This window comes from Mixophyes fleayi, chromosome 8, assembly GCF_038048845.1.
Source record: "Mixophyes fleayi isolate aMixFle1 chromosome 8, aMixFle1.hap1, whole genome shotgun sequence".
In the NCBI taxonomy this organism is placed as follows: Eukaryota; Metazoa; Chordata; class Amphibia; order Anura; family Limnodynastidae; genus Mixophyes; species Mixophyes fleayi.
The window spans coordinates 46,986,969-47,014,011 of NC_134409.1; the positions used below are offsets into that span (position 1 = coordinate 46,986,969).

The following is a 27,043-nucleotide window of genomic DNA, read 5'->3' on the forward strand; positions in this document are numbered from 1 at the left end:
ACTGACGGAATGTCTGCAGAAGCCCTTTCCAATGTTATAGTAAAGCTAAACCCAAACATTTATAACCCCATATGAAAAGCATCTTTCCGTGTATGTGAAATCGTTAAATGCATTTTTTAAACTGAATTATCCCAGTTATACAGACTGCAATGGACAGCTGTATGCTGCTTATGTGGAGAAGAACAAACTATTACTAAAGGAAGTGCTCTTGTTTGTTTGTTTTTAAAATGTGATTACAATATTCTATGAAGTTATGAACATCTGCTGCTACAAACACTTCAACTTTTATTTATTAAACTTTATGCCAAAAGATGTGGGATAGACCCTTACATACATATGGTAGTGTGTAGTCTGCAATGTCAGAATTATTTAATTTTGTACACAGCGAAGTCCTGATAATCCAGCTGGACAAAGTGGTTTTCATCCCTTAATAAAATACAAAAATATTTACGTCAAGTTTAAGCTGTCCATATATCATCAGATACCATGTGGTTCACCACACAGGACACATCTAGTTGTTTGTGCTCATGCAAGCATCATGTGAGACAGACTTTACACAGGTGACTGACAACTGAGAAGCTACAATTGATATTCCACCACATTATGTAACAAGTTTACCCACATCTCTTAGATTGTAAGCTCATTTGGGCAGGACCACCTTTATCTTCTATTTCATAGATCTATATGAAATTTGTTTATGTCCTGATCCCCTCAAAGTGCAATGTCAGCAAACCGGCTGCTCCTCCAATCCTTATCAATATTTCATCAATACAGAGGTCACTTTTCTACTAATGACCAGTGAATACAATCATTCAAGAAGTTAGTGCTTGCAGTGCAAGAATCCATCACCATGGAACTGATGCATGAGGTGTAGTTGCATTGGGGACTTTGAAGTTTGAGGTAAATGTAATATACAACTAATATACCAAGACCCATGTCCACGACTAGCCTTTAAAGGAGTATATAATCAATGAATGTGATGGCATTTTTTATGATCAAGTAGAATCTGCTCTGCATACACAGGAAATATTGTATCATTTACTACACCTATAAAACCTATTTCAGAATGGTCAAACAAATACTTAAGATTTGAGTATAGACACACACATCAGTGCCATTAAAACGAACAATATTAAAACGGTGATGTGAACCAGACAGACCGTTTTGGGAATCCCTAAAGAGGTTTATGCAAATAGTTATAAGTCTTATAGATCAGAGAGAGAGTCGGCGAAAAACAAAGAATATATTATACACACTTATACTAACTATATAGATGGAAAGCGGGACAAGTAAATTTCATGGTCAAATGACAGACAATTGATAGGTATGCTCCATCTATGTGCATTCTATGGATAGTACTGATGGAATTCCAAATGTACTTTCCAATACACAGTGTACATATGGAATTACTACAAGCATCTCCTTCAGTACAACCATGGAAACACCTTGTTACTAGAAATCATTGTTACAATATTTGACCAGATGTGAGAGAAGTAAACCTTCCCTTCTCTCAATAGGTGACATAGGCCTCACCTTTTCTGACAGACTGCAAGGAATTGTGGGAATTGTCGTCAGAAGTCCCAGCAGCCTTAGGCGTAATAGTAGCAGAGCAGAGCTAGGACTGACACCGGATCACATCACTAGCACAGTACATTACTGGAATCCAGCAGTGTGCACAGACTCCAATCTGCACTGCATGCTACGCTGTTGTGCTGGGGCCCTTCACAAAACAAAAGATAGACACTGTGGGATGTATTAGTGCATACACCCTTGGAGGAATATGTAAAGGCAGGACACACTCAGGTCTCCCGGGGATCAGAAAGGCATAATAGATGGAAATGAAAACAGAAAATGTGTCCTGTCTAATGAGGAGTCTTCTCCCATCCCCCTAGCATATGAGAAGAGACAGAAACGGGGTGGGGGGCTGGGGAGGGAGAGTGGGAGAAGATCGGGAAAGGATGAAGAAAATAAAAAGGATATTTTACTACAGACACACTTAAACATCTTCTAAAAAGAAAACTGCACAATACAAACAAGCATTGCATCAACAATAAAAGAGCAAGACATGGTGTATTTTTAAAGAGACACATTTGTTTTGGACGCTTTTTTTTGTTATAGAATATATTTGTTTTCAACCTGTTCCCAAGAGACTTAATATAGGAGCTATTATGTTCTCTATATTTCGGGACCAGGCCATCATTAACACCCTCTGGTGCTTGTATAGAAAACAAATGCAAATTCAAGCAGTTCTTGGCCTGTCGACTACATGTCCACTGACGTGCGAGATGCAGTTTTTAACACAAATAAAGAATTGCATGTAAGGGACCAGAATTCAAACCCTTAGAAAAACTGTGTGTGCAAATCTATTGGAGGAAATATATAATGAAAGAAAATAAAAATAATTGAGGAACCCCCCCCCCCCCACCCTCTCGCCAATAAACCCACACACAAAACACAACACACATACAATATATATTGAATTTATTGAGACCCACACAGGCAACATGTTGCATGGGTGTTTAGTCGCTGTGATTTAAAATCAAAGCCACAAGCCCTAGGGACATCAGCAAATGTATTGGTTGAAAATCACACAATTCCTCCATGTACACTGGATTTCACATTGAATTACATTAGGACAATGAATTGTGTCATGCAGGGATAGTAGCCAATACTGTCACCAGAGTGCCATTTACCACACTTTTAAATTAATTACAAGCATTTTAAATCTATGCCTCAAATAGTCAGCGTTTCTTAGACCTTATGATTACACGTTCAACTGTTGACTAAAAAGCGGAGCTGAAACCATACGTATTTTAAACATATGCATCATTATACAATTTCCTGAGACGCAGAACTGCCCACACTTCTACGATTACATTTCTTTCTAAACAGCACTTTAACCTGCTAAGACGTGGCTTGAGTGAGATTAGTCGAAATTACATATCTCACAATGACTTAAGTCAACGGAGAACAATTGCCTTGTCACAAAGTTGCTCTTGAAAACATCATTTTGCAACTGTATATTATAAAGATAGATACCTACATTGAAATATGCTATTAAAAATATGTAGCCTTAGCAATGTCATGACAAACTAAACACTATTGGAGATATAATATACTTATTGACGGTCATATAAAAAAGGCACAAATCTACAGGTCTCAGATCTCTTAGGTGACTTCACACATCCCCAATTTACAGTTTTGGGATGCATTATTCCTTATAATACCCACATGCTCCTCATGAAGTGACAATATCAGAACACTTTCATAGAGATAGTATTTACAGGACAATGGATAGTTTTGACCAAATGTGCCAGTTTGTGGGCAGAGTTTGTCAGAATGGGGGCGTGGCTTATTTTGTCCCCTTTCAGGATTCTAAATATTGGGAGTTATGTACAGTTTAGATACAACATTATATACACAACAGTGACTATCCCTCTATTATGCAGCAAAATCACTGCATGTGTAAAGGACCTAACTGTCTATGCTCACCAGGGGCACAATTGGAAATAACAGGGGCTCATAAAGAACGTATTGAAGGGGCCCCATCCCCTCTTCATCTCCTGACCCAACACAACTCAGTGAGAAAGCTAAAGACATGAGTGCTTTGCACATCCATTAGTCTAGGCATCATTTCTGTGCTTACTTGCCATTTTCTTGCACCCAGCACGTAGTGTAAACTCTGAGTTCCTGATCCAACAACGTGGACTCATTCTTTATGCTGTTGGCAGTGAAAGCACAGAGATCCCTGGGCCAATATACATGGGCATGCAAAATGCCCATATGTCACTGGTCTTAGTGGGGGGGGGGGTCTAAATCTCACCAGGCCCCTTTCTCCTCAGTGTCCCATAGCAGCCGCATAGAGTACTATGGCGATGTATATATTACAATGACAGAACAGATATTTATACAGTTTATATACAAATCATGCTCTGTGCAACAGGCATCATCCGGATTTAGGATATGGTCAGAGGACACAATATAGTGGGATTTTATGGTTATAAAATGACAGAATACTGACTGTATAAAGCTGAATGACTGTGTGTAAATGAGTGTCAGGTGCTGAACATATTGAAGGGATACTGACAGACACACTTGTATGGCTGCATTACTGACCACCGGATATAGAGGCTGCATTACAGATAATACGTTGTACACCATTTACAGTAAATATCATTTACATAAACAGGACAATGCCTGTATTTTTCTAGTTGTAGTTCATGCTTTTTTAAAAAGAAAATCATCAGCCTGGCTATTTTTTCCTGTCAGACATGAAGACGGTCACTGTGTGCTGGGATTCCCAGCCTTCTCAGACCCAGGGGCTCAAACACCCAGCGAGTGACAGTTAAGCTAAGATGCAGTGAAGGGATCCATTAATCTCGCTCTGGTTTAAATACTGTATATTAATTTGTGTCATTTTTACTAAGTCGCGGGGAGACGGTTATAGATTCGCTCTTGCGCTGCTCCCCCCCACCCTCAGTATCCAGACCACGGGGATATTCAAATGGAAACAGCAGGAGGGCCCAGGACTCAACACAAAGCTCCCATGAATTAGCAAAATCCACTCCCGGGGTGTTGGCATAGCAACCGCGAGCAAAGGGGGGACGCAGTGATTAAGAAATTAACATTTCCTTTACAAGGAACAAAAAGAAGCAGCAGATAAAAGGCCTAGAGGGAGAAGAGCCGCTGATACTGAACAACGGGAGGGGGTAGTGGGGGACAGAGAACGACAAAGGAGGGAATGAGAGAAGAGGAGAGAACAGAAGAGAAGAGAGAGGAGTGCACACTGCAACTGCAAGACAATTCAGATTAAAAAAAAATAATAAAAAAAAAAAAGCAGCAAGAAAGAATAAAATATATATTACAAAAAAGAAAAAACGTTTTTTTGGATGCAGTGTTATATTTACAAGTTGATGGTACCACAAACCATTGTCACCACATACCAAACATTTGGTAGGCGCACTCCTCACATACGCTATACTACCCAACACCTTCTCCATTAAATACGTCTAAAAGCAACATCAAATCAACTATAATAGATTCAAATGTAAACAAAAATACCATGAAACCATTTCTCCAGTAGAAGATTCTGCAGCTCATGCTGAGCTACATGACCCACAAGTCTTATCATGGCCAGGAGGAGAATCACCTTTCTTTAGGACCTGTGAATACTGACATACAGAACTGCCATCACCACCAAATGGGCAATTCAATCTGCATTCATCAACTGGCACCAGGAATTTTTCTAACATTTCTAAAAAAAAAAAAAATATGTTTCACCAAAATGCTTAAAAGGAGCCTTACCTGTGTACCGACTTACATATGAAAAGCAATAAATGCCATATAAAAAGTTGATTAATGATGTAACATTTTTTGAAGTGTTCCCAGGAGAGAACAAATATGTTTGTTATTCTAAACTACATCTATCAAAACTTCAAATATTTAAGTTAAAGGAAATGTTTACACAACACACATGTAAATAAAACTTTATGCATCTCTCTTTCTCATCCTCATTTTGTCTGGTTTTCTTTATACTTTTGTGTTAGGCAAGGCACACTCTACAGGTTTTTCAGTCAGCTATCGGGCCAATCACCTGAGAAAGGACCGTTCAGCCACATACCGCACTAGTGTGTATGCTTACACGATGAACTGGAGTCGTCCCAAAGCACCAATCCTAGTTTCATTTGATTACTCGTTCTGTTTAAAAATCTCGTTCCAATCACCTTCTGGACTTACAGTGTGTATGAATTCACGACCAATTCCAATAGTTCCTCAAACAGAGACTCCTTTCTGGGCGTGTGTTTGTAACCTTAAGGTGTCTGCCTCTCCCACGACGTGGTGTCCGAACGTCATGCAACTTGTGAATAATGTGCTTTAAAATGGAGAAGCAATAATAAATGCTCCATATGACATTTATGTGTTGCTGTATGCAAGTGTACACAATATCTATTCTGATGTTCAGCCCTTTATTTCAAATTTATTCGGCATTTCGTTGCAGGGAGCCCATATCTCGCTTCAGCTGTACAGGATCACAGTGTTTTGAGCAGACATTACACCTGTCAAAAATCGGGCGGTTGGTCTTGCAAAAATCGCAGGTACAATCGTTGTAGGTAACATATTGGTCAGAAAATTCTGCAGGGTGTATGTACCCAGCCTTAACTCATATTTTAGATTGACAAAAAGAAAAAAAAAATATATATATCTGAACATAGTTTCATAAACATTCCCAATATATAAACAAAACAGTTTTCACCAAGACTATGCACACCATACAAAATATGCATGTTAGAACACATATTTCATATTTGTTAATAAAACATTTTACCCAAAAACAAAAACCCACAACAATGTGAATGGCCCCTAATTTGGATAGTCTCCGTTCTTCTTAATGGCAGGTTTGTGTTTTCTTTCTATGCACTTGTCATTTGATGCATCTGCAAAATTAACATTTGCAATAACAGACCCCTGATAAAGATCATAAGCATATTACAAATTACTGAGAAGGAGATGAGACCTTAGAAAAGCCACGAGCTAGCATTAAGTTATCCTGTGATAACCATACTTACATTATGTACATCATGACATGATAAATGGGATTATGAACTGCTTGTGTAAATTATAAGGCTGTTATAAAAGTCACTAAGGAGTTCAGTTGCCGTATAAAGCCTCAATAGCACAGGCCAAGTGCATTTGCAAAAGACCAGAAACTATACCATTTACAACTATAAAATATAAAGTAGAAGGTATTGCAATCCATTACATAGAAAAACAAATGATCCTAATGAACACTGAAATTATATTAAAATACACCGTCTGTGCAGAAATTATTTGCAGACATGCATCCAAGACTTTGTTATAGAACAAAAATACCAGTGTACACAATAAATAGTAAAAGCTATGGTACAATTTGAAATGAGGACATCACTTGTAAATTCGAACAACAGAAAAGGTGGGGGGGGGGACGGACAGAGATAAAAAATGAGAGACAGAGATACAGACAAACATAAAAACACATACATACAATGTTTACCAGGTCTCACATCACTTTTAAAAGTGGAACTAAGGCCACAGAGTGCAAAAATCTTAGCGCAGCATACTGAGCGAGTGGATATTTAAACTCATTCGTAAAAAGTGCATGCAATTAAGAACACCCAGTCTGTCACTGTTTAGCATTGGAAATGTTGGTAGGCACACAAGAGACATCTTTACCATCACAGGCTTGATGACTGCATGTGGTCATCCAAAGTCAGCAGTGAATGCAATAACTACATTCAAATGGATATATTCCATTCAGAGTGGTTTTAAATAAAATAATATATATATATATATATATATACACATATATACACACACACACACATACTAAATAATTACATCCTGTAGCAGCATACATTGCAGGTAATGGAACAATTTATATATTGATACTATTGGTGTGTCCTTCTTATGCTATATAATGAATAATTATTATTCCTTACATACTTTACAGCGGATCATACTTGGTTTAGTAATTATTTTTTTTTGTTCCTCTAAATGGTATACATCCAAGACACCATAAAAGCACATCGTTTAGCTAGTTTATAACACGCATGGACGAACGCCCATATCCGTCTTTGTCCTATGGCTACAGTTTAACCCTTTGAGTGCAGCATCAGATGGTCTGCAGCAGAAAACACCAGGCCATTCCTGAGGAGCGGTGCACAGTACAACACACTGATAAATATGCATTTTCTTCTGCTGTTTGAAGCTGGAGGATGTTCTGTTCCTGTGAAGTTGGAAGTCAGTTCTATCAGAAAACTTTCCTTTTGTGCTCTGGAACATTTAATGTCACTGACTTATTCTTGTGGGAGACTATAGAAACCATGGAAGTCTAACACCTATATGTTTTATGCTCCATTTCATAATGTAACCTCATTTTACACAGTTTTTCTTCACCAAAACAGTTTCCTCATTTTACATCAGGCTTCATCATCCAGGGCCTCCTCGGGTAGTCTTCAGCCTCTCCGTAAATCCGGGTAGTCTCTTAACGGCTTTCTTAATGCTCAAAAGTTAGCATTTTCCTGGACAAAGCGACATGTCTCCTTTTCTTTAACACCTGTACTTGTATGGAGTCAGCTAAACGGACTATTGATTGTTGTATTACTCTGCGACAGTCTGAATGTATTGTTGCATCTTTTCTGGGACACATTAGAGTTCAAGACAAACATTAGAAAAAGTCTGTCTACAGATCACACTACTAGAAAAACTGTTGGAAGTCATTTACAAAAGGGCAAAATAGTCGCTCTGCAGCAAGAAAATACAACTTCAGAGCTGCTGTAATCTCCAATAAGGAAATATTACCATAGATTACCAAATTGGAAAAAAAGGTCCGTTCTTGTGGCAGAGCAGAAGAGTTGGACGGAGTGAGGGTATTACTACTAAAGTAGGAAAGTCTCCCCGCTGCGCCTTATTTGGTGAAACAGTGCAGAGACCAGATTACATTGGTGGTGGAGGAATATTGTAAGGAGATAAAATGTTAGGGTGCATTTCAGTGCTAGCAGTGTGTGGCCCATAAGGTGAGCATTGTAAATGGGCTTCACTGTGTAGTTAGGAATAGCAGATTATGATCCTTGTGACACTTTTTTACCAAGTACATATAGCTAACAGACTTCAGATGCAATAAAAAAAAAAAAAAAAAAAAAACCCTCCTAAAGCAACGAAACAAAATTCCATTCACCTTGTTCGCTTTCTCTTGCTGTCTATCTTGGATAGAGGTATTAAAACTGAACATGACCTGGAACACACCCAGAATTCATTCCCAGCCCCCTTCCCCCACACTATTTTCCTCACAGATTCCTGCCGCCCTCTCAACTGCTTCACAGCCCATTACCAAATTGCATATAGTTATATATTCCACTAATTAGGCTCCTAAAATATCATTAACATGTCTCTTGATCATTAGCATAATGTATGAGGCGTCCTTGGTTAGACAGGCCTCGAGTTTGTTAAGTGGGTAATGAAAATTCAGACACAGGGTTTGCAAATATCCCAACATGCATCGGGACCTAAAAGACCTATGACAGGGGAAATGAATGGTATGTAAACGTAACACATTAAAGTGGAAGTTGTGACAAGAAAACTAGGCTAAAACTGGGTTAATCTTGATATTTGTTCATAATAACTAAAACCAATAGTCCAGCCTAAAAAGATACATAATGAAAAACAATGTTTTACATCATATCTGCTCAGGCCATGCTAGTGCATTAACAAAATCACCTTACATCCAAAAAAAAGAGATTAATACTCATCTATACTGGTGAAGTGGTTCATATGAAATTACTAAATATCCATTTTATTATGAAGTAAAGAAGGGGGTTAGATTCCAAGACACCAGGGACATTCAGAACAGCCAACTGTATTCGCAAAGACTAAAACACCCAAAAAAAACAAAAACGTATTTATGAAACTTATATATTATGGGGTACAAAGACCATAACTAATTAAAAAAAAAAAATAAAAAAAAAAATTTGAGAAATGCATGCTAAACATGACAATCCTGTATCAAACATTGATACACAAAATGCCCGATGATGCAGACAGATCATTGGGAGATGTAGTTCAACAACATTCAGAGCGCTCCTCCCAGATTTATTTCCAGCACAGCTCGCAGTGACTGTGCGAGATTTACAAAAAGGTTTTGTTTTTTTCCCCCACATCAGGATGACAGATCAGTGTGACAGGAGATCCCCACTACAGCAGATTGAATTCAGTACAGTACATCCAGAATCCCATGGGCCTTAGAAGCCTCCCCTCTAAAACTTAGAATAACAATGCTGTTTCTCCCAAGCATGTAACACAACACTAGGCAGCACACAGGGGCACGTGTTACAGCTTGTAATCTTATCAATTCTAAATGACAAAAAGCCTTGTAATGTATGAACACTGTATATAGGCAAATGTAGATGCAGGTGAAAAGTTATCACCTTTCCCCCACAGATCTTAAAACCTGTGCATTGTGAAGTCTGCATGATACATCCCAAGACCACAGAACCTCGTCTTGTCAAAAAATTATCTGGAGACAGAAAATGCAGAATATCCAATAGTGGCATAAAAAAAAAAAAAAAAAGTAAACTCCAAACCATTAGCTGTTCAAGGAATAGCACATCCTATGGACCCAAATCTGCCTTCTTTCCTTATAACTGCTCCACGAATGTAGAACCTCAACTTTTGGTTAAACATTAGCAATCACTCAAAAAAGGTTTTTATTCGGTTAATAAATAAATAAAAAAAAGTCATATGCAGATTTGGTATTGGGTTTAATAAGTCATGGTGTTTTGCTTTACATACCTTCTTCACTTCTCACTCATGCACTCCAACCCAGTTATCCCTTATTATCTCCTACTTGTGCACTCCAATCCAGGTATGCCTTATTACTACTCCTTCTTGCGCTCTAATCCTGGTACATCTTATTTCTTCCCACTACTGTGCACCAATTTAGACAAAACCTTTTTACTTTATATATTCATTCACTCGAACTCAAATCCAGGTACTTTTTATTACTTACATGCTACTTATTCAGGCCACAGACCTGCTCACAAATGTTTTAGACCCCCCAAAAATGTAATATATACACTACTTCCAAACTTCTCCATACTCCAAACCAATTTACAAAACGGCCAGAAGACTTTGTTTTCCTTCATATTTTAGATTACTTTTAAATTATAAGTTCTTGTAAAGAGGTCGTCACCCTCATTTTGTTGTGGACAATTCAGTGGTTATGTTCAGAGTATTGTATAGGTTGCTATAAGAAAAACACATATACAGAAAAGGAGACGAGCACAGGTGACTACAATTGATTTTACATGTAAAGCTGGTTACACATCTACGCAATTATCACACAATTCACAACAATTTGATCAGATATTGCTAGAGTGTGCACACTCCCATAATATTTTGTCGTCCAAAAGCAAATCGCATCTGTCGATTTGGTTTTATAAATTTCCTAAAAATCACGATCAACAATGACTGTAAAATGTGGCAGTGTGTAGGCACTCACGACCAGCAGCGCAGGCAGATATCTGTAGAGTGTGTACAGAGTCACAATCTTTTTCAGCAGATGGTTAGGAGATGCAGATCTCTGATCTGAAGGTAAAATGTGTACGCATGAATCAGCATGCTCATCTGCACTTTCAATCTTTGGTGAAATTGCATCTGAAGTAAGATTGCATAGGTGCGTACCCAGCTTTACTTCAGAAGGTTCACAGTAAATCTGCAGTAAGCCTTGGCACTGAGCCACTGTCCGGAAAGTCATAATGTTTGTACCACAATACAGAGCAGGTGCCACCAGATCATTCCAATACAAAGACAGATATCCATCTCTCTCGCTATACACACACATCTATATATCTCTATAGTGTGAGTGTGTGTGCAGAATTAGTGGCGCTATATAAATAAATGGTGATATATATATATATATATATATATATATATATATATATCTCTATCATTTTAAGTTATAACTCTGCATTAGCTTATTGTGAATGCTGTCTTTATATGCATTTATATTAAAAACATATTGCTACAGGTAGACTGCCAAGTGGCTTGCTACACATATTGATGAAGAAACAAAATAAAGTATGCCAATCTGCAAGACAAGTAGTAATTCTTAATAAATCGCTACTGGGAATCTCCAAGATGTATGTAAGAGTGTAAATAATAATAATAACCCAAAATCCACATTTCATGCATGTTAAGAGCTGTTTAAGTAATTCAGTCTTTACAAAAGCCCATGCATATAATCTAAAAAAATGGCAGATGCTTCACCTACATAGGGGGCATGCACCAATGAGCCACAAAATAAAAACCACTGACAATTGAAGTGAATTACATGGATTATCTCATTACAATGGCACCTTGTCAAGGGGTTGGATATATTAGTACCTACCGAAAGTGGTCAAGGAAGGACAACGGGCTACAGGTTCATGGGCACCCCAAGGCTCATTGATGTGCTTGGGGAGAGTAGCCCGTCTGGTCCAATCCCACAGAGGAGCTACTGTAGCACAAACTGCAGAAAAAGTTAATGCTGGCTATGCTAGAAAGGGCTCAGAACACACAGTGCATCGCAGCTAGCTGCGTATGGGGCTGCATAGCCACAGAGTGGTCAAAGTGTCCATGCTGATCCCTGTCCACCCCCGAAAGTGCCTACAGTGGGCATGTAAGCAATGGAAGAAGGTGGCCTGGTCTATTGAATCATGTTTTCTTTCACATCATATGGATAGCAGAGAGTTTGTGCATCGTTTACCTGGGGAAGAGATGGCACCAGGGTGCACTATGGGAAGAAGGCAAACCGCCGAATTCAATGTGACGTGAGCAATGTTCTGCTGGGAAACCTTGGGTGCTGGCATTCATGTGTATGTTACTTTGACACGTACCACCTACCTAAACATTGTTGTAGATCAAGTATACCCCTTCATGGCAATGGTATTCCCTGATGGCAGTGGCCTCTATCAACAGGCTAATGTGCCCTGCCACACTGCATGAATCGATCAGGAATGGTTTGAGGAACATGACTAAGAGTTCAAGGTGTTGATTTGGCCTCCAAATTCCCCAGCTCTCATCCTGATCAAGCATCTGTGGGATGTGCTGGAAAAACAATTCAGAGCCATGGAGGCTCCACCTCGCAACTTACAGGACTTAAAGGATCTACTGCTAACGTCTTAGTGCCAGATACCACAGGACACCGTCAGAGGTATTGTGGAGTCCATGCTTCGACGGGTCATAGCTGTTTTGGCGGTATGAGGGGAACTTACACAATATTAGGTAGGTGGTGTTAAAGTTGTGGCTATTTGGCGTATATAGCAGGTTTATGGATTATGTCTAGCATACAGTTACTCCCTGCAATAGAATATGTGAAAATTAATTTTAAAATTAATACAACCCTTGCCAACCACCAAGTATTGAAATGTACTGTGTGTTCACAATAAATGTTTAGCAGATTGCAAAGAGCTGTATAACATACTGGCAATAGTCTAATAACAACAAGTAACTTTAAACTGTCTCTTTTAATGACTGCTATTTTCTTGGTGAATCAATTATTTTCTTGTTCTAACGGATTACAGTAAACTTCTGAGCAGAGATGAAATATACAACTTCCAAACTGTTAGACTTAACTCAACCAAACAAAAACCATGCACAGTTTCCTTGGTCTACATATAATCCAACGTTGGCCAAACATGGTGCGATTCTACGGCTCAGCACGAGCACTGGCCGACCAGCTCTAGTTTGACCCAGCATGGAAGTTGAGCAGCTGGATCTTTTTTTAAACATTATAGGGACATGTTTGCGACGTCGGTAAATAAACTTATAAGTGGGCCAGTGGAGGTCATCTGCAGTCGCCTTTCAGCCACACTTAGCAACATGTGTGATAATACGCAGATAATAATCGGATCGCATTACAATTGGATTTGGGAGCAATTTTGTGACCAGTGGTCAATTAATGCTGCAGGTGCAACGTAGCACACGGGAGTGATGTACAATATGTGCAAAGAACGTACCCTTATGTACCATATCCTCACTAGTAATGTATAACATAGTCAGAACAGGTTTTACAGAAAGAATTGCCACAGTCGTTGGCAAAGACTGCAAAGCTGCATAAGTGCATATGCATATCTTACGTGTCAATTTTAATGATTTTATTTAAGAGATCCCAAGAGGGGAGGTCAGGTGGCGTGTGCAACGCCGCAAATAGAGTTATTTTGGCCCTGCCCCACGGCAGAAATGGCATGATTGCGCCATATCACAGTGGGAGACAAATTTACCCAATTGTCCAATAATCACTAAGAAATGGGTGGGATCCCTGGGGGTTCGGGAGAACTACCCAAAACAAAAAGGACATTGACCATTAGTCTACAGCAGTGTAACATATCACTGGGGCACAGGTTTATACAAGGCTTTATAACTAGAATCCTTATTTTACTTTAAATGAGGCGAGACACAAAATAAGTCACACACGCACCTGCCATGCCTCTCCACTTTAATAACACCCACATACCAATAAACCACATTATTATTGGGATGCCAAAAAAAATATTAGTCCAGTTCCAACAAAAATAAGACAATTGTGAGGTATGTATTAGAGGTTGCTCAGCATGAACACAATAGGGGGATTTGGTAAACAATTACAGACATAAGTGGGTGATGTGTGTTTAGGAAAAGGTATAAATCCTGATAATACAAATAAAAATGCCTTGAGAAAACATGATGGTGCTGACCACCTCAAACTGTGTATTATAATTTTGGCCATTATTACTGTCCGCATTTGCTTTAGCAGCCCTTTCCATCTATCCACGGGTGCTTTAATGTGCCCAACATATAGTCATGTACTTGTGCATTCCGCAACAGCAAGCCACTGAAAGTAAAATTCAAAATAACTAATTTTGGGTACAGAATGTTTGTTTAGGAACAGAGTGCTGACCTGATTAGCTCAAATTATAAGAACCTGACTTCATTCAAAGCAGAGCTGCATTGTTTTATATGAATGGAGGGAATAGAGGACCAAGTAATGTTCTTCATGTTTTCATGTGCGTTCCCAACCCTCAACTTAACTTGGTTAGACATTGCAACAGTACAACTTTGAAAGTAACTGGATTGGGCTGACCCACCCTTTGTTTTGTAATACATTTAAATCAATGCATGATCTCAAGCTCGATAGAACTTCATAGGAAACCTCTATGTGACACTCTGGTAGAAGTTCCCAGTCTGTGCCAATACCATCCGTAACACTGCTTGCTTCTGTAGCTAGCCATATACACAGAAGGGGGGGAAAAGCTGCATCTGTTTCTTCCAAAAATGCTTTCAGAAACTTGGAAGCAGATGGTTTATAATTCCATGACAGCCTCTTCTGCCTCCTGAATTCCTGGAATGTTTAACAATAAGAAGTGAGCAGGAATACAGCAAACACTAAAGGAGTAAAGGGAACAAAAGACTCCGAACATTATTTTAAGGGATGGAAACATTTGTTACTTAAAACTATGACCGGTTTCAAAGATTACTGTACAATTTACTTTTTCACGCAAGGTTAGTAGATACTTCCCTTCATTTGCTGATGTTCAAATCATATACTTTTGGCATAAGCATGAAACAAAAATAAACAAAAAGTTATCTGTACACTGCAAAAAACCCACAAGTCACCAAAAGTCACAGATGCTTTTTGCTATCCATTTAAGTGCACGTTCTACATGAAAGACAATATGGAATGAAAAAGGAATAGCGGGATCGTGTCAAAAAGGAAGGACAACAAGAATGTTGCAAGTCATATCAAGTGACTGTATAAACAGTGGCGTTACCTACTTTTCTATAACACAAAGATGATTTACAGCAAACAACACTTTAAACAAAAGGTAGGTCCAGTGGTAAAAGGGAATATATATTCTAAACTATTCAAATTACAAATTAGGTAGGGTACAAGGAGTAGCATGGGGACTATTTCAGGGAAATTCGGTCTTGGGTCTATCCATCTCTTGTACACTACAATAGTACGACATGTGCACAGTAATAGAACATTGAATTCCTTACATGGGTGCACCATACATAGCTAGGCACATATTGATGCCCCTAGAGAGAAAAAAGTTAAGGTTAATGAGTCTGTCCTTTGGTCTTGTAGACCATAAAAAAAATATACTGCTTTGAACAGTCCTAATAAGGATGAAACAAGCGGTCTGCAAAAGGACACAAGTATCAGCATAAGCTTGTCTAGTAAGGTCTCTGAACCCATTGCAAGATCTGCAACAGGTGTGGCTTATTTGTATATTGCCCCTAGGGAATACAGTGAATTGCTCTCTATCAGTAAGGTTATGCATAGGACACCTAGGGGTAAATTTATCACGCTGCAGGTTTGAAAGAGTCGAGATGTTGCCTATAGCAACCAGATTCTTGCTGTCATTTTGTACAATTTAGTAATTGACAGCTAGAATCTGATTGGTTTCTATAGACAACATCTTCACTTTTTCAAACCCACAGCTTGATAAATTTACCCCCTACTCTCTAACATACGAGATACAAAGAACACATCACGGCATTAGAACATATAAGAACCCCCACATATTTCATCATGATCAATATTATACAAACGTCGGAGGCGTACCATTGTATACCTCTATTTGTGCATGGTGTCTTACAGCTCCGTTATTATTAAACATGCACACAGTTGGTTTCTTGACACCATAATGCAGGTGCCGAGCTCACACTGACAAACTACAGGCATACAGAGCACAAATATGCCTTAACATGGACATTATTACACACACGCACAATACCTTAAGGCTGTGACATTACTAGTCTGAAATCATTACATAGATTGTGCGCACATTATATGCTGCAAGACATTGATAGGAGGCACAGTACATAATCAGATATAGTAAAGTAATGTAAGCACAAATAGCACTCACTCATCTTTGACACAGAGTTTACAACACAGACCAACAGAAGACAAGTTAATATGAACAATCCATCCACAAACCTTTAACTTACAGGATACAAAAACATATACATGAAATAAGCATATAATCCAAACAACAGAGAAGGCACATACAAAAAAATAAACCATCATTCCACTGGTGTGTATTAAGCATGTAATGGTTGCTCTGTCCACTCAATTCCCCTCGTGGGGGTGTGTGACCAAATCTAGCTAACAAAAGAACTAAAAAAGGTAATTCCCCTGTAGGGCCAGGTGTCAAGCTACATCTGCCACTTCAGGCACTATGTTAAGTTCATTTCGTGGTCATTCTTCTTTTAAGCTATGAATATATCCGAATCATCTAACAGGGAAGGTGCCATAATCACCCTAATGACAGGCAGCAGGTCGGGGAATCCATTTAGCAAGACGAACGGTTTTATGCTACATCTACCTGGAGGAGTCAGAGTGTAGGCCGCTTATCATCATCATAATTTATTTATATAACGCCACTGATTCCGCAGCACTGTACAGAGAACTCATTCACATCAGTGCCTGCCCCATTGAAGCTTACAGTCTAAATTCCCTAACACACACACAGACACACAGACACACAGACACACAGACACACAGACACACAGAGACTAGGGTAAATTTTTGATAGCAGCCAATTAACCTACTAGTATGTTTTTGGAGTGTGGGAGGAAACCGGAGCACCCGGAGGAAACCCACGCAAACACAGGGAGAACATACAAACTCCACACAGATAAGGCCATGATTGGGAATTGAACTGATGACCCCAGCGCTGTGAGGCAGAAGTGCTAACCACTAGGCCACCGTGCTGCCCATATGAAGTACATTGAGGACCAGTTTGATAAATCCACACGTCTAAACTAGGGAGGGGAGCACCCTAAATGTTTAGGGGTTCCCTATAAATAGGCAACTTTGTTATTTTGATAATATAAGTATAGCACCTACCACAAGAATCCCAAACATTACAGTTTACATTATCTAGCAGAGGATACATGATCTGGTGTTTCAATTATAGAAGACTGGGCAAACACTATCCCTACCTATACTATTACAATATAAAATAGAACAGCAGCATTTAAACACCCAAAACACAATGCAGTCAGAAAAATCCAAAAATAAAAAACATTTCACTGTTACGGATGTACAGAAAACTACCATTCACAGGCCAGCTCTATAAAACATATCTCCCCCATACGAGTCATTCACAATTCTCCAACTAAAACAGGAGAGAGGTATCATGTGCAAGTGCTTTGTGCGCCAAGTATGACTATGGGCCTGGCCATTTAGTGTGGCGGAGTTTAAGATGCTAGAAATGGGAGATACTGTCTCCTTTGTGTTTCTTTCTTTAGTGGCTAGCACAGCTGGAATACTGATCCGATGCCTGAGGGATCCGAGCTTCTCCATGGCCGCTCTCTGCATGTATTAATAACAATATTATGGTGTTAATAAAACACTCAGCCCTCACAATGAGTGTTGCAGAGAGCCTATTAGCATAACAATGCAGCGTCGGGAGCTGCCTCTCTCACAAGCCCCATTATCCAAGCACATTCTATACATCAGACTCTGCTCTTGATCTGCAGAATTACATCGTGTGTGAGAGCAGGCAATGACACCCACTGAGCCCTAACCACAGACTAGGAACTAAATGACGGGCTTAGGCCTCACAATTGCGAAGCATGCTGGTCGGATGAAAAAAAAAAAAAAAATGGAATCGAAATATAAATGTTCTTTCATTTTTATTTTAGTTTTAAACATAAGCCTCAAGAGCGCCAACTCTACATCATTATTTCTTGCCCAAGATGTTCACCAATATAACTGAGGTTGAATAGAGTTTGTGACTGTAGTTTGAGGAGTGGAGACACAGGTTTACTGGCCGACATGGGACGCGAGGATGAATAACAGGGTCAGGAGGATGATGAAGGCTCCAAGTTTCCCGACGGAGAAATAATGGTTTATTCAACCAAAGACCAGCACAGTTCAGATCTCATCAAGAAGGGAGAGAGTGTTATAAAGTCAAAAATAAAAGTGGATTTAATTTGAAGAAGGCATCACAGGCATATTTATAAGGTTACATGTACATAAAAGCACTTCCTAAATGCCCTAATGAATGCAGATACACTCCAGTTACAGAAATGCTGTGAGCAGGTTTTTGTATACAAGGTGGTCATATTCATAGCAAAGACAATCACAGCGACATACTATAACTAGGACTTGGTTAACTCTGTTAAAACAAAATTAGCCTTCATTTAGGGGACGTTCAGCCAAGCATTCCCAACTTCTATAGAAATATAAAGTTATAGAGTTAGAAGGAAAGAAGATGCACAGAAACAGTTAAAGATTACACTATGTGGGGGAGTTAGAAAACTTTGAGAATTTTGGGTTCTGTGTTCCTTCTGTTGCAGTCTTGGAATTTGGCCGCTCTATAAATTGAGACTTGGTCATAAACATTTGACAGAAAGGTTCAGGAAAGGTTTAGAATGGCTTTGTGCAGCATACAGCAGAGCCATATTGTATTATTTGTACTGGGATGCGAATAACCCTCCTTAAAAGCAGAAGGGACTTCTGGAAAATGCAATCTCCATGACAGGACTGGGAGTCAATGATCCCCCCCACTGGATTTTTAAACCATGACCAGGCTGCTACTGATATAGAACATCCACCTGAAGACACATTTGTTTTGGAGTTGCCAACGCAGGCAACGTGTCGCTGAGAGTGGTAGAAGTGGCCTCATTAGGACAGCGAGTTCCTCACACCCTACCACCATTTCAGCCAGTAACGTCCGGCTGCATCACCATATGTGTTTCAATGTGGTCGAGGGTTCCTTACCCTCTTGAAGGGGTATAATTTCCACTTAGGGATTCAGTTTGCTGGTTGTTTTTATATTAATAAGCTTGGTTCATTTATTAATTAATTGGCATTCCATTCGCTTTGTTAAGAACTATAAAATGTCACCATGTATAGCTAACATAAATGAGATTAAAACCTTTTCCTTGCAGCAGTGCTCATGTGATGACTCCTGTACAGAAGGGAAGAATACATTTTCTCTGCAATGGTTCCCTCTCCTCCTCCTTTGGATGGAGTTCTGTCTGCCCTTGAGTTATGATGACAGAAGGTGAAAAAGTCAGGGAAAAGCCTAAACCACCACAAGCGAACTTTGGATGAACTTAGAGAAAGGGGGAGAGTCTGGGAGTTGGAAAATAACAGCTTTTAAATCTCTCCGAATCCTGATATGTGAAATAAGGAGGGTGGAAGGAAGGTAGCCACTTACCAAAAACAGCACAGGTTTCATGAATACAGGAAAGCACCAGTAAATCAATATCTACAATTTAGCACCTGGGGAGGGGAGGTGACACATGCTTGAGATGCCAGGAAGAGTCAGGGGAAAAGCAGAGGAAAGAAGAAGTTTGTGTCCCTGGCTGTCAGACCCGTGGCCAAGGGAGGCAGTCTCAACACCCAAAACAGTAAGGCCAGAAAGGTCTCCTCTAGGGGAGTATTTTTAAAACATATGCTCAGATAACTGCCTTTGCTACGTTATTGGCCGGCCTATGCATTTATCCGAGGTCCAGTTGTTAGAGACCTGCAAAACACATGCTGCTTTGATCGTTGACTTGTGGGCAAACGCTGGACACAATGCACTAGTTATTTATTTATTTCACTTTAAAGTGAAAGCATAAATACTTGGCTAGCTTGATACAGCCCTCATGGGCTTCATGCTGTGCTGCCCCCCTCCCCCCCCATGATCATAAAGCCTATACAGGGTCTTTAGAACATGGATCGGCAAACCGCATCTCACCTGCAGCTGTGGAACTACATGTCCAAGCATGCCCTTAACCTGGAGAGCTGTAGGTTGCTCAAGTCTGCAATAGCATATGCATCAACAACATGTATGTGACACTTCCCATAATAAACTTTGCCAGCACTACTATCAAAATATTGTCTACCATGTGTGATTACTACCCCTCTACGTAGCAAGCCACCAATGTTAGGTCTGTCTACACAGCCCTCAGACATGCTGCAGAGCCGAGCAGAAAATATCTAGATGTTCTGCAGTAATGCATTTATTTTTTTTAAAGAACTACATGTGATTTACTCCTCTTCAGCCAATATGAAATATTTCCCCATCCTGTAGCACAGATTTACATTTATATTAAAGAACACATTGCAGCATATTATACACGCACTGTCATTAGTGCTTTATGTTCTGACATAAAAGGGTTAAACGAGCTGGAGGCGAATGGAGAGCCTGGAATGTAGAGAAACAGGTAACTTTCTTGTGAGCTGCCTGTCACACATTAAATCATGCCTGACTCAAATGGACTGATGGCCGTGCTATTAGCAACTGCAGGGAGAGAGAATGGATAGGAAGAAAGAGAGGGAGAGGCATACGTGTAATGTGGGAGTAGAAGCAAAATGGAAGGGAACGAAAAAGACAAAGTAGAAATGGAGAGGAGCAATAACGAAGCGAGCAGCAAGCCAATGAATAGCAGATGAAAGTGAGCTGCAAGGAGAAAAAGAAAGGTTGTGAAAGTAAATAGCAGCAGACTGTATACAGAATAAAGTGCCTGTGTAAACGTTACAATAGGATGCACCCAAGTGGGGTTCCAGAATATCTGTACTTTGTTTGGGTCCCCTGAATTAAAATTAATTCTACTGAGCCACTTTTGCCATCCTAGCAAAATGACACTCACACTTGGGGTCCCAGCTTTTTTTTTTATTTATAATATATATATATATATATATATATATATATATATATATATATATATATATATATATATATATATATATATATATATATATAAAAACAAACAAACCTGAGTTGTCACAATGCACACAAGTTGGGACAGGAATTATCTAGGAGGAGGCGGAGAGAGAAATGACATTTTGGGACACAGTGTGACCTCCAGGCTGGGGGTTTAACAGAGCTTAAACACATAACCAATGACTGGAGCTTGTTCGGTCATAAGTAACCTTTCCAAATATGTTAAACACTGGCCTTCAGCCTGCAGCTCTCTCTATAGCAGCAGAGAAATACAGTGCAGGTTGGAAATAAGGAGCCAGATATGCAGAGTGTGCTATGGTCTCAGCCAGGATGGCTACCAATCTGAACAAACATTAACTCTTGGAGGGAAAAATTCAACTCATCTGAAACAAGAAGCATTAATAAATCCGTAAACCCGAATATTATTAAGCAAAGAACATTCAAATGGGGTAAAAGACAACCAATTAGGGGCCAAACAAATGTGGTGGAACTGGAGAGCAACCCATTAGCCAGGTATGTACAAAGTAATGCCGAACAGGAGTCTGTCACATACAGGCAGCTTGTCATTTTCAGGAGGCACCCTTTGAGATCCAACATGAGTTGGCACCAGGGCAACCCGACTCCGGGTATTTGTTCAGTTCTGGGGTACATCATAAAGGGCTGCTATGTAAATTAATGCAAATCTAGACCTGGCCATTCAATGACACAATAAGAAACATCTGTTGCTCAGCAGTCTCTGTCAACTATCACACTGCACATTTAAACTCTACATTAAAGCAGAACGTGGCATATCCCTAAAATAGACAACATAATATTTATTCACACAACAGAATATTCTACCATATACAAAGGCATCCTCCTTTACCTGTGTACAGTTAAAACCTTCAACTTGATCAAGTGCGTTAGTCATAGCTTTTATTAAGGTAACTGACCACAGTGAGAGATATAGTCGACCATAATTTCACCAAAGCAAAGGCTTATACTTTGTTGCACTAAAGCCAGACTTTAGTGTCTCCGTTTCGTAACTGCCCCTGCCCTTTGGTCAAACCTGATAAACCCCCCCAGCAGACGCAAACTAACAAAGCATGCTCTGATATAAATAACTTGCAGCAAGGCCTACTTACCTGTTTTTTCTTTGATTTCGCAAAGCACATTGAAGAGCGCAGGCTTCATTCGGTGACAATTCAAAGCGTGTTTCCTGCAAATTGCATACAAAAGAAAGATCAGATCTGGATCCATATATGCAAGAATAATGAAAAGGCAAAATCACAACTATTAAAAGCAGATAAAGATTTCTTCCAAATGTGAAAATCATTAATTTTAATTGAAAACCAAGCAAGTTACTGTAGCTCCATCACTGCAGGTTTTAATGAACTTCTAGCAATATTATTATTTAACCCCTTGAAAATTATGATTTTTCAAGAACAATATAACTTTGACATGAGCTCAAAAGTTTTTCTTGAACACACTGACCCACCTACTGTAACGTGGCCGCAATTGTAAGTGATTTAGTCTGATCTTCTAAGAGTCAAAATGGCTGCCTATACCTGCTTTAGAAACCATTTGTCAGAGGATCATGAAATAGATGGCTAAACATATGTTAACACAACACATATGTTAAAACAATATTAGTTAAAGAACAAATACAATACTTTTAGATTTTATTTCTAATGCATGTGCAATAACATTTTTTATTTAAAGTGACTAGTCATTTAAAAACGCTCCAAAACAAGGCTAGGGGGTATATTTACTGAACTGTGGGTTTGAAAAACTGTAGATGTTGCCTATAGCAACCAATCAAATTCTAGTTAGCATTTATTTAGTACATTTTACAAAAATTACAGCTAGACTGATTGGTTGCTATAGGCAACATCTCCACTTTTTCAAACCCACAGTTTAGTAAATATACCCCGAGATGTAGGTTAAAACTGGATCATGCGTCTCTCCCAGAACGACTGCCATCGTAGTTTTTTATGGAATCTGTGTAGCCGACTGCAGCTATGTACACTGGTGTTAAGATTCCGTGTTCAATGTGTGGTTAAAAAAAAAAAAAAAACAATAACAAAAAAAAAAAAAATTTGAAAGTTCTAGAGCTGGCCTTGTAATCTCCAAACGTAAATAAAAATATTAATTGCAGAAGTTAATAAGGGCCTTGCGAAATGTCCTAACAAAAGTCAAAAGGCTAAAAACTAAGGAAGAAATACAGAGCTGCAAAAAAAAAAACGCTGAGAATTACACATTATTGTTTTTTTCAGCACTATTTCTTTCTCAGTTTATAATATGCGGTTGTAATGTAAGTCAAATGCATATAAAACGGTTTGGTTTTTAAATGCTTTTTCCATTTCAGTGCATTAGAGCAGTTGAAAATGTACATCCCCATTCATTATACGAAGCGTTCACTTAAGCGTTTGGCTTGAACAAGTTAACAACGCTTTTGTTAAAGACGCAAGTGGGGGGAGAAATCAAATTAGACGCATCTGCAAATGCATCCAAACGCCTAGAAAATGCATAAATAATCACAATGCGGTTTTGTACAGGCAATAGTAAAAAACAAGCATTGTAGATGACAGTGTGCACATAGCTTAGGTTGATCATATTCCATACATGCTATTGAATACTGCATAAAAACGGTACATGATGAACAGAATTCGCAGGTGACAATATATTTCTATTAACCGAAAACAGGGCAATCAAAACAAGTCCACAGCCATAAAAATGAACAAAGTCAAAGGAAAGGATCACTGCAGGCAACAAAGAGAAAGTTTCTTAAGAGTGTCATTGAAAATAGTCCCTTGGGGACTTAATCGCTGCTGGGTTATAGCTAAATCCTCATTACACAGATCATGGATTCTCCTTCATAAGCAAATGAGTCCAGTGTTTCTCCACTAAATTCTCCCTGAGAGAAGCAACCATCCTCTGCCGTTTCCTCACATATGCAGTGTTCTCCCTTATACTGCTTTCTTTCCATACTAACAAACTATCCTCCCCCCACGCTCTGATCGACTGCTAATGTAAATGGAATGTATTAGCAAGAAAACACAAAATAGGCCAACTAAAATACATATCACTCGTCTGTATCCGCACAAAGTAAGCAAACTTTAGAAGTAATTCATCAGCATCTAGTATGTGACACAAAGCTCAGAATTCAGACCACATGTAAAAGATCCCAATAATGAAGAATGAGCTACAGGCGCCCATGAATAACTTTTGTGCTCTGCAAAAAAACAAAGATCTACCAATAATAAGGGCATTAACTGCACTTGACGCAAAGTAAAGAATACAGAATGGTTTTACATGCAAAAGGGTGTGAAGAGTAATACAGGGAATGGTAGTCTAATAAAACACAACACTTCACGCTCTAAGCAAGGCCAAACGATCACAAGGCATTACCCAGAAATCCCTTCTCCTTTTGGAAAGTCTTATTTGCATGATGTTCTTAGTAAATGTAGCTTGGGATGTCCGGATTACGGTGCTGGCGAGGCAACCAAATTACCATAAGAAATGCATAAAAAAAAAAAAAAAAAAAACACGTAGAAAAACCACAGTATTTAGAAAAATGCTTTTCTTTGCTTTTATGGATTAATTCTTATTATAAAAAGAAACTTTGATGCAGATGTGATGGAACATAAGAAATAAAATTGAGCATCCTTTGGCAATTGATCGTGAAATTTAATATCAAATTTAAAGAACCTACACTATGTACTTTTATTAATTGAGTTGATGCAACATGTAAAATCCTACCAGGATTTGGGGAAAGACAAAAAAAAATAAATTAATTTGCGATTTGCACCATCATCATTTGTACTCCAGCAGTCAATTTACTCCATGTAGCATTAACGCAATGCTTTGTTCTTTTAGAGCGATTAAAGCTGCACTACCACCAAGAAGAATATTTTACCAACATGCCCATTCCTCCTAGCTACAGGGACTGCCACGAACAGGCGTTTTTTCCTGGAGCTCTGCAGGTTCTGTAACACATAAATGAATAATGCTAGCCCTGGGGAGTCGGCACGTTCGTAACATATTTCCATAGGTCGTAGTGGAGCTTTAAGAAAGAGTTTGTATAATGTTGCGTTTCTTCATCCTTCAAAAGATATAAAAAGATAGCTTATATATCAAAAAAATAGCAGCAATATGTAAATTTTAGAACAATAAGAGCTAGTATTCTAATGAAAGTAAAGCAAAAATATTACATTCTTCTAAAGTAGCAATATATACTAATATTGGCAATCCTTGCCTCATTCTGCACCAAAGACGAGATTATTTACACAAGATAAGGCTGGAAAGGACATATTTAGGTGACAGTTCCATGGTTTGCAGGAGGACACGGAGCTTTTCTTCAATTGGAGTTTTTCCACCACCTGAGCTGGTAGACATTGGGTCTTGCCAGATACTTTTAATGGGACGCTTTTTCCACCTTCCACATGCACTACAACCAATGCAATAAAAACAAACATTCTAAACACACAAAAGCAACATATGTACTAAAGACAGTCCTGATGTCCCCTCACTCATAGGATTAATTTAAGCCATAAATAAGTATAAATGGGCATTTTAGGAGGGGATTTTTTTTTTTTTAGCTGGCTTATCCTACTTGCAAATATGGGCACAAGGAAGTGGGTGTGAATGAGTTACATCACATGCAGCCCATGCTTGTATGACAAAAATACTGCTCCATGGAGTCATTTGATGTATGTTAGATTGAAGAGGCCGATTCTGCAGACAGAAAAACATCTTGTGTGTGATCAGGAGAACTTCTCTAAACACCATAGCACCAAAGGCTACCCAACTGGAGAACAAAACCAAAAACACGTCTGTCACTAATTCATAGTTGCCTACTCTCCCGGAATGTCCGGGAGACTCCCAAATTTCTGGGAGTCCTCCCGAACTGCCGGGAGAGCATGCAATTCTCCCTGATCCTAGCCGGTTGTGTAAACTAAACGGAGGGGGTGGGGCCTAGTGACATCATGGACGAGTCATCGTTGCCCTGCCCCGTTTTTATTGGTCCAGAGTAGGGATGTCCTTTTCTTTGGGGGGCAGGGTGGGGGGGGGGGGGGTTAATGAAACGATTATTCTAGCCCCGCCCCCAACCACCCCGAACCTCCTGGGAATCATCTTGCCCATGTTGGCAAGTATGCTAGTAGTACAGCTAGATTGTCCCAAGTGGCACAGGCCTAGGGCAGTGGTGAAAATGAATTTAGGTTTAGTTAAACATTACTCATTGTCACCTTTGCTTCTTTAGTTTAAATAGTACTGTTAGCGTGTACCAGTTTGCCATTAATATAGTATAATCCACGAGGTTTGAAATACTCGGCAGTATGACAAGACCTTGTGTACATGGCTTGGATGTGCAGGACAGATGGATGCGGTGCTATTTCACACGGGTGTATTAGATGGGAAAGACAGCAGACATCACATAAAATGGCTGTGTAAACCATCCCCTACAATCACTGTAGATAAATCATAATTCAATGAGGTCCAACCTTGTTGGTAATGATGGTCACTGAAGTACTCACCAGCACAGGGGAGATAGATCACGCTGTACACATACACAAATCTAGGATGTAACAGCTATCGGTTAACATGTCTCTTAACTGGTGCCTTTTACAAAATCATGTCGTCTCTCTATTTAAATCTGTACGTATTAAGTTTTTTCTCAAACCCCAAAAAGGAAAAAGCCCAACTGCAATCAGAGAGAAAATGATAGTATTCTTTTATAAATGTGAGGAAGAAGAAAAGAGTAAAATCACTCTGTACTTTCCTTTGGTAGCTTGAAAATGAAGCTCGACTTTACACAGAAAGTGGTTTTCTTCTTTCCGCTC

General features: G+C 39.1%; 1 protein-coding gene across 7 annotated transcripts in view; it reads right to left on the bottom strand.

Moving 5' to 3' along the window:
• The window catches only part of LOC142099253 (pre-B-cell leukemia transcription factor 1), a 100,299-nt gene that overhangs the window by 58,248 nt on the left and 15,008 nt on the right, over positions 1 to 27,043 (bottom strand). For all 7 annotated transcript variants that reach the window (XM_075182520.1, XM_075182515.1, XM_075182519.1 and 4 more), the window contains exon 2: positions 22,346 to 22,419. In XM_075182520.1, the coding sequence (XP_075038621.1) occupies positions 22,346 to 22,419 (74 nt within the window). The remainder of the gene's footprint in view (positions 1 to 22,345; positions 22,420 to 27,043) is intronic.